General features: G+C 44.2%; 1 protein-coding gene and 1 long non-coding RNA gene across 2 annotated transcripts; one reads left to right on the plus strand and one right to left on the minus strand.

Moving 5' to 3' along the window:
- Positions 1-5,106: 5,106 nt before the first annotated feature.
- On the minus strand, positions 5,107-10,682 carry COX17 (cytochrome c oxidase copper chaperone COX17). The gene is made up of 3 exons (XM_084800479.1): positions 10,464-10,682; positions 8,467-8,555; positions 5,107-5,230 (listed from the first exon to the last, which is right to left on the minus strand). Exons 1-2 carry the CDS (start codon positions 10,568-10,570, stop codon positions 8,471-8,473), a joined length of 192 nt encoding a protein of 63 aa, XP_084656605.1. The 5' UTR covers positions 10,571-10,682; the 3' UTR covers positions 5,107-5,230; positions 8,467-8,470.
- Positions 10,680-13,346, plus strand: LOC311608153. The gene is made up of 2 exons (XR_014782861.1): positions 10,680-10,785; positions 12,842-13,346. It is a non-coding gene; the product is annotated as an uncharacterized lncRNA (long non-coding RNA).
- The last annotated feature ends 623 nt before the right edge of the window (positions 13,347-13,969 follow it).

Raw genomic sequence — 13,969 nt, forward strand, 5'->3', positions numbered from 1 at the left:
ATGGTTTTATACTTCTCACCCTCTCTCTCTGGAGAGAGGTAGAGAAAGAGCTGGGGGCATTTGGAGAAGAAAGCCCCGCAGACTCTTACAGCAGGCTTTGGGTGCCTGATGCCTGTTTGGTGTTTTCTTTTTCTTTGAGCCTGGATGTCGCTTTCTGACCTGGAACTCACCTGGCAGCCCAGGCTAGTCCGGAATTCTTGGTAATCCTCCTGCCTGGCCACCCAAGTACTGAGATCACAGGTGTGACCACGATGCCATTGTTCAGTAGGGCAGGTGTGTGTGTGTGTGTGTGTGTGTGTGTGTGTGTGTGTGTCCATATGTTGCTTTCAACCAACCTGCCCACTTTAGCAAGCAGCAGCTGTTTCTACATCAGCAGCAGGGCCTCCCCCTCCACCCCGTTGGAGTTCCTGCCAGCCACAGGCAGGAAAGTCAGGGAGGCTAAGCACAGAGAAACAACCAAGGCTCTGCCAGAGATAGAATTTCAAAGCAGGTCAGCAAGACTGCCCAAAGGCTTGGCCCTGACCCTTTAAAGAGACAGGAGGGGCAATTAACCACGGTTTCCTTGTTCCTGTCCATCCACCTGTGACTGACAGAGCAGGGGCACCTAACGTTTACCAAGCAGCTACCATCTTCTAATGGTAACAAGATACTGTTTTATTAGCTAATTTTTTGACAGGTTCTCATTACATACCCCTCGTGTGTGTGTGTGTGTGTGTGTGTGTGTGTGTGTGTGTGTACATCTATGAAAAAGGCTAAGAGTAGCTAAAGAATTTGCTTACAGTCACAGAGTTAATATGTGACCAACAATTAAAGCCGAGGTCAGTGTGATTTTCCACTCCACCATCTGTCCCATCAGGTGTTTGGGGATTGCTGAGCACCTACACACATGTATCACAGTAGAGGACTTGACTGTGTTGCAGGTGTTAATGGTGAGATTGCTGCCTATATATCAGCAGAATACAATGACAGGAAATTAATTTTTTTTAAAGCTAGTTTGATGGAGATAAAAGAATAAATATATTGTGTGGTTAGGCAGATATGACGGAAAACTAGTTTCTTACTCAATATTCATTTACTCCTTCTTCCTGTGAAACAGACTTTCAGTTTTGCCCAAAGCTCTGACAAGACATGGAAGAGGCAGGCCCTGCTTAAACCACTTAGTGGGAGGTGCACCACTGGCAGCCACTGTTCTGTAAAATTACATATAACAATATTGCTCAATCAGACTGAAGGGGGAAGTGGCAGGGAACTTGCCCAGGAGTGGAATCTTCTACCTACCTGCCTTGAGCAGGGAAGTACATGCGTGGTTTCACTGGTTTTGGAAGAGAAAACTCTAAGTTGACAATAAATCCGAATGCTGGGCAGCACCAGCACCTCCAATACAATTGCAGGCAGAGTTGCCTCAACTCTGGACTCTTATGCTCCTCATTTTTCCTTTATGTTCTTTTCTTTCTTTCTTTCTTTCTTTTTTTTTTTTTTACAGACAGAGTTTCTCCGTATAGCTCTGGCTGTCCTGGAACTCTCTTTGTAGACCAGGCTGGCCTCGAACTCACAGAGATCCACCTGCCTCTGCCTCCCCAAGTGCTGGGATTAAAGGTGTGCAGCACCACGCCTGGCTGTTGGGGATTTTTTCTATACTTGCTGTTGAACTCACTAAACTTGACAGAAGATGAAACTACCATGAGTTTTAGCTTTTAAGACCATGTCTCACTGTAGCACTGGCTGGCCTGGAATTCACTGTGTAGAACAGGCTAGCCTTGAACTTAAGAGATCCACTTGCCCCTGGAATGTGCCTTCTTGGTTAGGGGTGAGACCTGGTCTGGGTTGAGCTTGCACAAGTCTTTTACCTGCTGTCAACCTGAGTTCATATGTGCACTGGCCCTGCTGTGTCTGGAAAACTGACATCTCATAGAGGGAAAGTCAGTTTTATCCAATGGAGTGATACTGGGTGTTATCAATGACACTCAAGGGTAGGCAGGCCTCATGGTCAGGAATAGTTGGCCAACACAAGTTAGACTCCATGGTGTGTGTGTGTGTGTGTGCACGAGCTTTGGGGGGTACTATTTTTTAAGAGAAAGAACAAGAAAGTGGGTGGGGAGGGTGGGGCAGGATATGGGAGGAGTTGGGGAGGGGAAAGGATATGATCAAAATATGCCGTATGGAAAAAAATGTAAGGTGTGTGCCACTACACTCAGATGGCTTACATGCGTGCATGTGTGCGTGTGTAGCATATATGTTCGTGTGGGTGCATATGCATGGAGAGGATAGAGGTCAGTGGTGTGTCACTTTCCCCTTATTTTTTTGAGCTTGGGCCTCTCAGTGAACCTGGGGCTCAGACTTGCTAGACTGGCTGGCCAGTGAGCTAGGGCTCTGGATAGCTGCCTGCTCCACACCTGGCTTTTATTTAGGGCTAGAATGGGGACTCAAGTCCTCATGCTGTGTGGCAGGAACTTCATCAGTTAAGCCATCTCCCAGCTAAAGAACTCATGGGCAGAGTACGCATGAACTCTTGTGGGAAGCACCTTGAATACCCATCATAATATCAAATGTTCAGATTTTAATTTGTTCATATTTATGTGCTCATCAAATCAGGAGTGCACATCTTACAAAGCTTTGTTCTCTGTACTCTGAGCACACCCAAGTTGAAACAGTGTGCCCTTTTCCTCGGTGTGTCTCGGCCTAGAGGACAGGCTGTAAGTGCAATGTGTGCTAGTCAACTGTCATGTGCTGTTTAAGCTCATTGAGAAGTTGGCTCCAGAAGTGGGGTTGCCTACTAGCCCTGCCCCCGACAACGCACACACTTTAGACCACTGCTTCTCAACCTTCCTCATGCTGTGACCTTCCCAACGCAGCTCCTCATGCTGTGGTGACCCCAACCATAACATTTTCATTGCTCAGAAGATATACCAAGGCCCCCTCTCTGCCCATCCTTTCCTAGTGCACAAGCCTTTCAAGAGACAGTGTACAGTAATTTCAGTAATATGAAGATATTAACACAATAATGGAAAAATAAAGAACATGGTATAGTAGGTGACCACCGAATTTTGACATGCCCCTTTGCTATGTTTTTCTCATGCATAGGAATTCCTAAACTCAGTATAGATAGTTAAACTTTGTCTAACAGATTCTTTTATCTAACCTCGAAATAGTCAAAGTTAATGAGAACAGGCCCATGCCCTAGGCAGGGCCAATCCTAGAATGACTCTGCCTTCCACAGGTGATGCTTCCAGGGAAACTCTCATCCCCACTTTACAGGGAAGTCCAGATGTTTAGAGACTAGGAAGTTATCCTGGCCAAATAGCTGATGGACAGGGTGAAAGGCCTGGTTGTTGGAATTAGCCCAGTGCTTACTGGACCAGGTATCTTTTAAGGTATGTTCTCAATGGTGGTATTTAGTTCCTCACAAATCAGGTGACACTATCAAACTGGAAAGGGTTAAAATATCAACGTGCTGCCTATGAACTGAGGGAGATTGGGAGCTCTCAGATACTAAGGAACACATGGCTATTGCCTTTTCAAAGAGGAATTGGGCAGCGCATCAATAGCCTTGAAAACATGCATAGCCTCTAGTTACCCTTCACTTGATTTCAGGTGATTTACTCTTTATATGACCATAAAACCAGCCAACGACCACCACCACCACCATACACACACACATACACACACACACCGTAAAACCAGCCAACCACCACCACACACACACACACCGTAAAACCAGCCAACCACCACACACACACACACACACACACACACACACACACACACCATAAATCCAGCCAACCACCATCATCACCACCACCACCACACACACACATACCATAAAACCAGCCAACCACCACCACAACACACACACACTAAAACCAGCCAACAACCACACCACACATACCATAAAACAGCCAACAACCACCATCACCAACACACACACACACACACACACACACACACACACACACACACACACACACAATCAGTATTTATGTATCTGACATTGGCTGCCTCAATCTGAGATGCAATTCCTGGAGGATTATCTGACACCTAATTATACATACAGTGCTCCAGTTAAGTTACAGTAAGCCACAGAGTGAATTCATACAGCTAATGAGGCGGGATTCTATTTACTGAGCAAAATATTAAGGGAAAGATATTACAATCTCATTAGTAAATGAAAAATACAAAAACAGTCTTGTTTCTACATAGTGCTGGAGAGGTGGCTCAGCAGTTGAGAGTATTTGCTGTCTTGAGAAGAGCCCAGGTCCAGTTCCCAGCACCTACACAACGGCTCTGCAACTCCAGTCCCAGGGGCCCTGACACCTTCTCCTAGCTCTTGAGGGCACCAGGACACACATGGTGTAGGCATATAGACAGGAACACACTCATACACATAAAAAATAAATAAATCTTTTAAAAACGTGCTGAGTGTGATTGCACATACGTGTAGTTCCAGCATGCAGGAAGCAGAGGCACAAGCACCAAGTTCAAGGCCATTTGGGCTACAAGGAAAGACCCTGCCTCACCTTCTCCCAAATACACACACGGAGGGTATGTCTGGAACAGTGCACTTAGAGTTTAGCATTTGCTGCCGGGAGTATAGAAACGTTTTCCATTTTGTAGTCTAGGGGATATGCAGTCTAAGCAACGACCTACCAAGGGGCTGCCCCGGATGGGACGTTCTTCTCAGATGAGAAAAATAGACCTGTGTAATAGCCCTGGCTATCCTGGACTCACTTTGTAGACCAGGCTGACCTTGAACTCACTAAGATCCTCCTGCCACACCCCCACCCCCCTGCCTCCTGCATGCTAGGATCACAGGTGTGGACCACCACACCTGGCCAATGAGTGTTGCCTGGGATGATACGGCCGTGACATCATTTTGAACAGGTAAAAGATGTTCACTCCTAAGCTTGGAGATTTTACTGGTTGGCGGTAGAATCTCCTTTCTCCTAACGGTAATTATCCAAATCCCTGTGATATCACAATGACCAGCAAAAGAGACTCTTGGCACAAGAGTTGCTACTGCACTGTGTAAGTGAAGAAGGAAACAGGGCAGCGAGCTATGTGGGTGTGTGCGGAACAGAAAAAGAGACACAAGGAAGACTGTTCACCACATTTTCTTTCTTTTTGCTTTTTAATAAATGATAAATACTTTATCCACTTAGCAAAGTTCATCAAAGAACTTCCAAAATAGTTAATCTTCATTCTTCAGGGATTATTCATTCACAAAGTGGGCCACCTACAGAAAAGATTTTATTTTAGAAAGTCAGAGTTCAAACATCAAATTGGACCTACAGATTTAGGGACTTAAGACCATTAGAAATAAACGCTTCACTCAAATATTAGGAAATTGTTACAATTGTTTTGAACCAGAAATGAAATAAAGATGTGCTTTTCAAAATTCTAGTTCAGCTTAACGACACCCCTAAAAGCATCCGCTGCACTGTGGGAGCTTGAGAAGCTTTTGGTGAGGCACCGCGCCTTTACAGCCAGTGAACAGAAGAGGCCTGGGAGGCTCTGCTCTTCCAAGAACTGGCCACGCTCGGTGTTAAAGGCGGAAGGTCGGCCAGTTTAGCACGCACAACTCCTGTGGGAAGCTCTTCTTTGACTCGAGGGCAAGTATCGGACATAGTGACAGACCCAGCGGGAGGGCAGCAGAGGCCGGTGCTGCTGGCCTTCTCTGGCAGTGCCAGGCTTCCCACTGTGACCCTTCAAACATCAAACTGGATCTAGGCTTTTGTCTTGTTCTTAAGTTTGAGTGTTAGAAATGACCCCTTTCATTCATTCATATCTTGAATACTTATATAAATAATCTATATATATAAGTGGCTCATTTAAACATCTAAGTATAACGTTGAATTAAACAAACAAAAACCAGCATCGTCATTACTTTAACTGGATTTTAGCAGATTTTCCATGTTTCTTGACTCTTAAAAACCGAAAGAGCCAAAAAATAAAAATAAAGAAAATAAATAAAAATAAAGCTGGGCGTGGTGGCTCACACCTTTAATCTCAGCACTCCGGAGGAAGGGGCAGGCGGATCTCTGAGTTCGAGGCCAGCCTGGTTTACAAAAAGTGAGTCCAGGATAACTAGGGCTTTTACACAGAGAAACTCTGACTCGAAAAACAAAACAAAACAAAAAAACCTGAAAGAGCCACTTCGATATTTCTAGTTAGGTACTGGATTTGGCTACCTTCTCTCTCAGTAAGAAAAGATTACAAGACTGAAAAACTGTGTAGTCTCACTACTATGAGACCTATTTTTTCTTTATCATTTCAAGTCTCTGCCTTTGCTATCACTAAATCCTCAGATATATTATATTTAGCATATTCCTTATTGTTTCTTCAGTATTAGCAGTTAAGGACTTGAATCATCTAAGAGTCTGAATCAACGGTGAGCCCAGGGCTTGTGAATTCTGTTCCTGAGGTGTTTCTGAGGCACAGAGTACTTTTATACAGAGCACAAGAGAGGGTAACACTTACTCCCATCTGCTGCAAGCCAGGTCCAATTAAAGTCTATTGTACTTGGGAATAATGTCAGCATCTATGACGGGCTTTGTACTAAGGAGCTTTCATGGCCACTGCTGGAACAAGCCAGTATTTCCCTCTGAAGAGGATCTCAGAAACTGTCTACCAGACTAAGAGGCACATTGGCAATCAAGCTCATCTCAGGGCAGTGCAGGTGGTTACGTGGCAGTCAGCCACTACAGTCAGAGGCTTGGTTTTTGATGCACTTGCTTGCATGCATTCCAGCAACAGATCTATTTAATTAGTATGGGCTATGAATTTTATGAAGATTAAAGTAATGTACAATCCTAAAAATGAGTGTGCTGGCAAAAAATATCATTAAGTCTTAGAACTAAAACACAAAGCCCTGTCTTGAAAAAAAACAAAACAAAACAAAACAAAAAACCCAAACAAAACACAAAGTTCTTCTGGTTTGGAGAATACAAAAAAATGTAATGCTACCACTATACTTCACTGCACCTCTAATTCACTAAGACGCTCTAAGCAAAGCTTAAGACAACTGACGAGAGTGAGCCAGAACACGAAGAAAGCCATGCGCGGACGGCTGGGGTCTGCGGCTTTAAATACTCTTCTCCAGTCAGACTTAGCAGGCAGGCAGGCTCCTTATCTCCTTTCTACACGCCACAGACAACAACTAGCCATGAGTGAAATTCCAGAGAGGTGGGAGAGACAGAAACCAGCTCTCTGCTCTTATTAAGCTGGCATGTGGCCTCCCTATATCTCAGCCCTGCTAAGTTATTTTATTTATTTATTTACTTATTTTTGGTTTTCCGAGACAGGGTTTCTCTGTGTAGCCCTGGCTGTCCTGATCTCGCTTTGTAGACCAAGCTGGCCTCCAACTCACAGCGATCTGCCTGCCTCTGCTCCGCCTTCCCGCCTGTACCCCCCAGCCCCCAGTACTGGCCACCACTGCCCAGCTTCAGCCCAGCTAAACTGGGAGCGACAGTGAGGTGTAGACTTGAGAGCAGCTGAGGTTCCAGCTCTCACCATGCTTAGCCCACCGCAGCAATCCTGTCCCAGGGAACCTCCACTATTTCCCCACTCGTTCACTCATGAATTTAACTAACAACACCTTACCCGGCACATAGCAGGTCTAGGTGCTGGGGACATGCTGGGAGTGAAAGCGCAAGCTCCCCAGACTGTACATCCTCGCTGGAGGAAGCATGGACAATTGCTGTAAGAAGAGGCTCAGTATATAAGTGGTGGTTGCAAAAACAACCTTCCTGTTGCTAGCAACTTTCTTGTAAATCAAGAGCTCAGCTCCCCAACCTCGTTAGGCTAGTGGCTACCACAGTGGAGAATGTGGCTGCAGAACACTTCTGCCATTGGTGGGAAAGCCTACAGGATACGGCTGCAACAGTGGCAGGGAGGGGCACTGCTTCACACGGGCTGCTGAGGAAAGCCTCTCTAGTGAGGACTTCGGAACAGCAGTGGAAGGCAGCGAACTGGTGACCAGAGTTAACACCCGGAGCAACAGTCTCCAAACACCAGTCGTGGTCTGTGGTCTTGTCACGCACATCCCTCTTGACACGGACACTTGGATTCACACTTCTTCAAAAGCTGCTCCGAGGCTTTAGTTGTATTAGGACAATGCCTGACTTAAAACACAGGTTCCATTTTCACTGGAAAACGGGACACTTCCTACTGAAGACCCACATAACAAGAAACAAAGAATGTTTCCCACTTAGTTCCTTTACCTTGGAAAACAAGGCCCTTCAGCTTCCCTCCGCCACGACTCTCTCTGCTTCTAATGTAACTCGGAAGGTTTTTGTCAAGCCAGTTCTCCAAAGGTTCATACTCTGCCTCAGATTTACAACCCATGCTAGAAACTGCAACTTTTCGAGCGCTAACTAAACACGGTAGATTAACCAGCATTCGAAGAGAAGGCTGCCCAGCAGCTAACTCTGTAAAGTAGTATACAAATTTGAAGCAATATAGCTCACTCACCGTGTCATATCTTAAATCCTAGCGCTCTCATGCACTCCTTGTGGGCCTCGATGAGATGTCCACAGTGTTCTTCTCCTTTCTCAATGATGCTATAAAATAAAATGATGCGCTTGTGACCTACCAAGTAGATGTTGCGCACATTCATGGAGAATATGAGACAGTGCAGGGGAGAGACAGCGAGCATGCAGAATGCCGCTGGAGTTACCAACAAACCTCTACTATACCAAAGCTTGGCTTCTCTGTTCTCTATATTTGCTCTGATGGTGGTTCTGTGCCTACAAAGACTTTGTTATTGTTTGGGGAAGGTTCGAATTAGATAAAGTAATTGTGTATAGTCTCTAGTCTATACCCAAGGAATAATAAACATTTCTTTATAATGAAATAAACTGAATATTTACATAAAGTGAAGGGAAGAGGGAAGAGTTTAACTTTTAGGCCTACTATTACACAGGAATTAACTTCCTCTTTCTTCTTCTAGTCAAACACTTAAGCCTACTTCTAATCGTTAAACACCCAACAACGTAAACAGCACAAGAGCTAGAACATGCCAACACATGCCTGCAATCACATTTGGGAAACTGAGGCAGGAGAACCCTGAGCAGAAGGACAGCTTGGGCTACATGTCAAGACCCTGTCTCAAAAGTAGTGGGGGAAAATAGGTTGTACCATTAAAACACTTCCCAGGAAATCAGAGGCTAGGTGGACCAGTGAGCTGGCATCCACTTATCATAGCTGGCATCATAGCTGGCATTCACTTATACTTACTAAACCTTACAGAAATGCTGGGCTCGCCCAGTTATTGGACTCACTCAACACACAGATGTGTTAGGCACCTCGTACAAGGGCCCCAGGTAGGAGGATCAGGATTCAAAGCCTGCCTACAGGCTCTGTACCTTGATACCACACAAAGTTTCTTTCAGCAAGTTATTAGCATCAAAGAACTTCAGAAGCAGACTGATCTCTAAATTCTCCGTTCACAGTATGGCTTGCAAAGTAGTGATAATAAAATAACTAGGGCACACTCTAACTACCTCACTATACCAATGAATACTTTCTTGTCACGGTTGCTCAAGCTAGACTTAAACAGTGGTGATCTTTCTGTTTTAGTCACCTCGGCTGTAAGATTACAGGCATGAGCATCCTGTTTCTATAATATCTTGTTTCTATGATTATTTTTATACTTTGATGGGAGAAACAGATGGAGATGCACATACACACTATCTGAGGAGTCCAGTATTTGCTGCAGAATGGAGGCTACATAAAAGCGAGAACAAACAAAACCTTTTGTGACTTGCTGATAAAGTAGATAAACATTAATATCGCCTATTCCGTAGACAGGTTGACTTTTAAATTTTTATTTGCTTTTAGCTTATGTGTATAGGTGTTTTGCCTGCATGTTTGTCTGTGCACTATGTGTACCAGTGCCTGGAAAAAGCTAGAAGTCGGCATCGGATTCCTCTGGGGCTGGAATTATAGACCATTGTTTACCATCATGTGGATGCTGGGAATCAAAGCCAGACCGGCGCTCTTAACCACTGACCCATCTCTCCAGCCCAAGAAAGGTTGACTTACAACCTCCAGCTGTTTTAAACGGGGAAGGGGGACTCTCTCCAGAAACGTATCCTATGTCCTACTGTTCACATGTTTTGGAAAAAACTCTTAGAAATTAGTTGAAATCTTTACCCTTTGGTCTTGCTAAATCTATCATAGCTGTGGTATAGTAATGGCTGTCCACATATTTTAAGTGCCTTTAAATCAAGGAGCATCTTTGCGCACTTCTATTTATCTGGATCCAACGCTTAAGGTTAAAAGGCATTCGTAGCAAGGATTGAAGGCCAACTTGACCTCTTGTCCTCTCCCTTCACCCCTAAGACTGAGTTCCAGATTCAGGCAACAGAGAGGACTACGGGTCCCGTAACTCCTGAGTGCCGGGAAGCAGAGCGGAGCCCAGGCGAGCTTGCGGAAGCCCCGCCGCCCCTCCCCGGCTGCGCACTGACCACGCATCGCGCGCCTTTTTGGTCTCCGGGCAGGCACAGCAGGGCTTCAGAGGCTTCTTCTCCTGAGCCTCAGGCGGGGCGGGGCTGGCGGCGGCTAGACCCGGCATCTTTCCAGCCGAAGCAGCAACGAGCGTACACGCGAAAACCTCCCAAACGTCGGGCAACCGGAGCAGCCCGTACCTACTTCCGTAGTCAAGCTAAAGGAAACAGGAAGCCCCGCCTCTCAGGACGGAAGTGAGCCTGAGAAGCGCGTGCGCAAAAGAAGCGGCACAAAGGCTTTGACCCAAGGGCATGGCTTCAGCGCGGGAGCAAAGGTTAAAAGGTCACCCATAGTGTTTTTATTGTTGATATTGTAATTTAATTGCTACGTTTCCTCCTTCTCTTTCCTTAGTACAAACCCTCACTTATACATACTCCTTCTCCGCTATTCAAATTCCTGGTCCTTAACCCCTAACTGTTGCATGCATATATGTATAAGTATACATACATACATACATACATACATACATACATACATACATACATATATATATATATATATATATATATATATATATATATATATATTACTATATAACCCATTCAGTCCAGTATAATGCTACCTGAATGCATGTTTTCAGGGCTGACCTTTTGGCACTGACAGCCAGTCGGTGTGCTATTCCCTGGGCAAGGCGTCCTTTCTCAGTCCCAGTTTTCCTCAGTTGCCTATAGCTTCACGGGCTTTTCCTCAAGCAGTTTGATGTTCATTTCACCCAGAGTTTTAAACTGTGTTTGGGCAGGCCTTGCAAAGGTGGAGGTTGGGGAGGCAGCTGACTGGCCCCTAAACTCCCTCCGTGGGTGTTGAAATTATAGCCAAAGAAAGTAAAAGGGTTTCAACCGAGCTCCAAAGGAGAAACCATGAGTGAAATCCAGTTTCTTTGTGTAGCAGATTCAGGTTCTAGCCTGGGGCATTTCTTGCCCTCTCCCCTTCATGCTGTACAATCTGCAGATGTTGGGGCAAAGGTCCCCTAGCTCCTATTCCTCTCCTGCATACAACATGCTAAATCTTCAGTTAATATATCATGAAACTTCATGAAAGAAGATAAGAAGTTTCTTTTTTCTTGTTTCAACTGTTATTCTTCCTCTCTCTCTCTCTCTCTCTCTCTCTCTGTGTGTGTGTGTGTGTGTGTGTGTGTGTGTGTGTGTTGGATAAGTAAATGAATAGGTACTGATAGTGAAAGTGTAATACCCTTAGTGAACTTTCATAGCTTCAAACCAGCCATTCCCACTGTACAGAAGTTCAGTAAGATGTACAGCAGTTGGCATTTGGCACATGTTTTGTTTTTGGTTTTTCAAGACAGGGTTTCTCTGTGTAGCCTTGGCTGTCCTGGACTTGCTTTGTAGACCAGGCTGACCTCGAACTCACATTGACCCACCTGCCTCTGCCTCCCTGAGTGCTGGGATTAAAGGTGTGCGCCACCATGCCTGGCTCGGCACATGTTTAAGTGGCTTTCTTAAACTAGCTGTGAGTTAATCAGAAAAAAAAGTTTTATTTTTAAAAATATAAATATTTATAGACAATGTTTCTAGCCAAAGCTGGCCTTGAACACTCTTTGGATGACCCTGAGCTGATCATTAAATGATGGAACTTCATGTGTGTGCCACCTACACCTGGTTTATAAGAATGTGCTAGGCAAACAGTCTACCAACTGAATTACATATCCTCAGCCCATAACTGCTTTTATTATACATTGCCCAATCCTATATTTGTCACTACAGAAGTTAATAAAAGTAAAAATACCTTTTCCTGGCATTTCTTAAATTCAAGTAAAAACAATATAGTCTTCAACATAATAGCTTCCCTATAGTGCTGAGTTTGAGAGTCATTTAACCTTCAAAACAAATTGAGGTTCAGAAATACATATGCTCAGAATATTCAGAAATGTTACATATCTCATGAGGTGCCACTTCTCCCTCTGTTTCATATACTATCCCATGCAATTTATCTAAAGATAAAGTAACTTTTACTTTAAAACTACTGAGCTGTATTCACTTGTGCTACTGAATTTTTGTGTATACTGAATGAACAAAGAAGAAAGAGAACTGAACATTTTTGTTTGTTTGTTTTTGGATTTTCAAGACAGGGTTTCTCTGTGTAGCCCTGGTTGTCCTGGACTTACTTTGTTGACCAGGCTGGCCTCGAACTCACAGAGATCCGCCTGCCTCTACGTCCCCGAGTACTGCGATTATAGGTGTGCATCACCATGCCCAACTGAGAACTGGAAAATTTAAGGAATTGTGAGGATTGAGTTTGATACAAATTGTAGGTCAAAAGAAAAAAAAACTTTAGACTTTTTTGCAACTAATATTTTTTTCCTTCCATTTTTCCCTTTGTGAAGGAAAGTTCCGGAACGGATAGCACCTTACTCTGAACCTCCTCCTGCCAGGCTGATCGACTGATTAGAACTTTAAAGATGTAGTGAAGGTTGCTAGTCCACAGCCAAACTGTCTTGGAGCAGCTTCAGCCCTGCTTAGTGGCCATATGTTGTCTGCTCTGTATGTGACCTAACCTTTGTGAGCACTGGTCAATCCTTTGGAATGAACAAGCAGACCTCCCAGTTCCCACCGACCAAAAGACTGAAGATACCATCAGATACCATTTGAGGCTATGGCTGAGACTTCCCCGTATTCCTGTGACCTGTCTACCCAGTGTTTTTACCACTGTATTTGGGAAGTGCCTTGGTTTATGGTTATCTTAGTTTCCTCACTGCAAAACTACACAGGAGTATTATAGGAGTATCTTGGCCATATTGCAATATGGAATTTGGGGTAACGTGAAACTGTGTTCCTAAACCATGGCCATGCATATTTGTCTCCAGAATAAACTGTATCTGATCCCTTTGAGGTAAGAGTTGTGTTTTTGTGTTGAAACCTGTGTGTGAGTGTGTGCGTGTGTGAAACTGGTACTGACCACAACATCCTTAATTAGTAGCAGCAGACCTCAGGGAAAGAGATCTCCTGCCCCTAGCTTCCTTTAGTTAGATGTGTCTGACACTGTAATGAACCCTTGGCTGTCTCTCGAGCACCATGACATACAGCCTCTGCTTCTTTGAGGTAAAATAACTGAACAAAGCAATGAGAAAACTGGAAATGATGGAACGAACATATTCCCAGCACTCGGATACAGGAGGATACAGAGTTTAAGGTCAGCCTGAGTTATAAACTGGGTTCAAGTTCAGCAGGGGTCTCAGAGAAAGAGCCTGTCCAAAAAACAAACAAAAGATCACCTTTCCAATGGGAAATATTTACTAATTTGTTCTTAGCAATTTAACTCTTTTTAGGATGATATAACTAACTTATATAGTTATATTACTTTTCCTTTTACCTTTGTTGAAAGTAAGTGTTAAGCTTCATTTTTCCTTTTCAGCCTACATGCTTGTAGACTGAGATGGTTTGTTTTATATAAAGTGGAAATTAAGAATATAAAACATAAACATATTGTTTTCCATTTAATCCCAAGAAAAACA

This window comes from Acomys minous (genome assembly GCF_964271855.1).
Source record: "Acomys minous genome assembly, chromosome: 11".
Lineage (NCBI taxonomy): Eukaryota > Metazoa > Chordata > Mammalia > Rodentia > Muridae > Acomys > Acomys minous.

Bases quoted from the DNA above. Each gene is read 5' to 3' on its own strand.
- COX17 (XM_084800479.1), bottom strand. From the start codon at position 10,570: ATGCCGGGTCTAGCCGCCGCCAGCCCCGCCCCGCCTGAGGCTCAGGAG. The intron at 8,556-10,463 runs GTCAGTGCGCAG...TTTATTTTATAG, and splicing joins AAAAAGGCGCGCGATGCGTG to CATCATTGAGAAAGGAGAAG.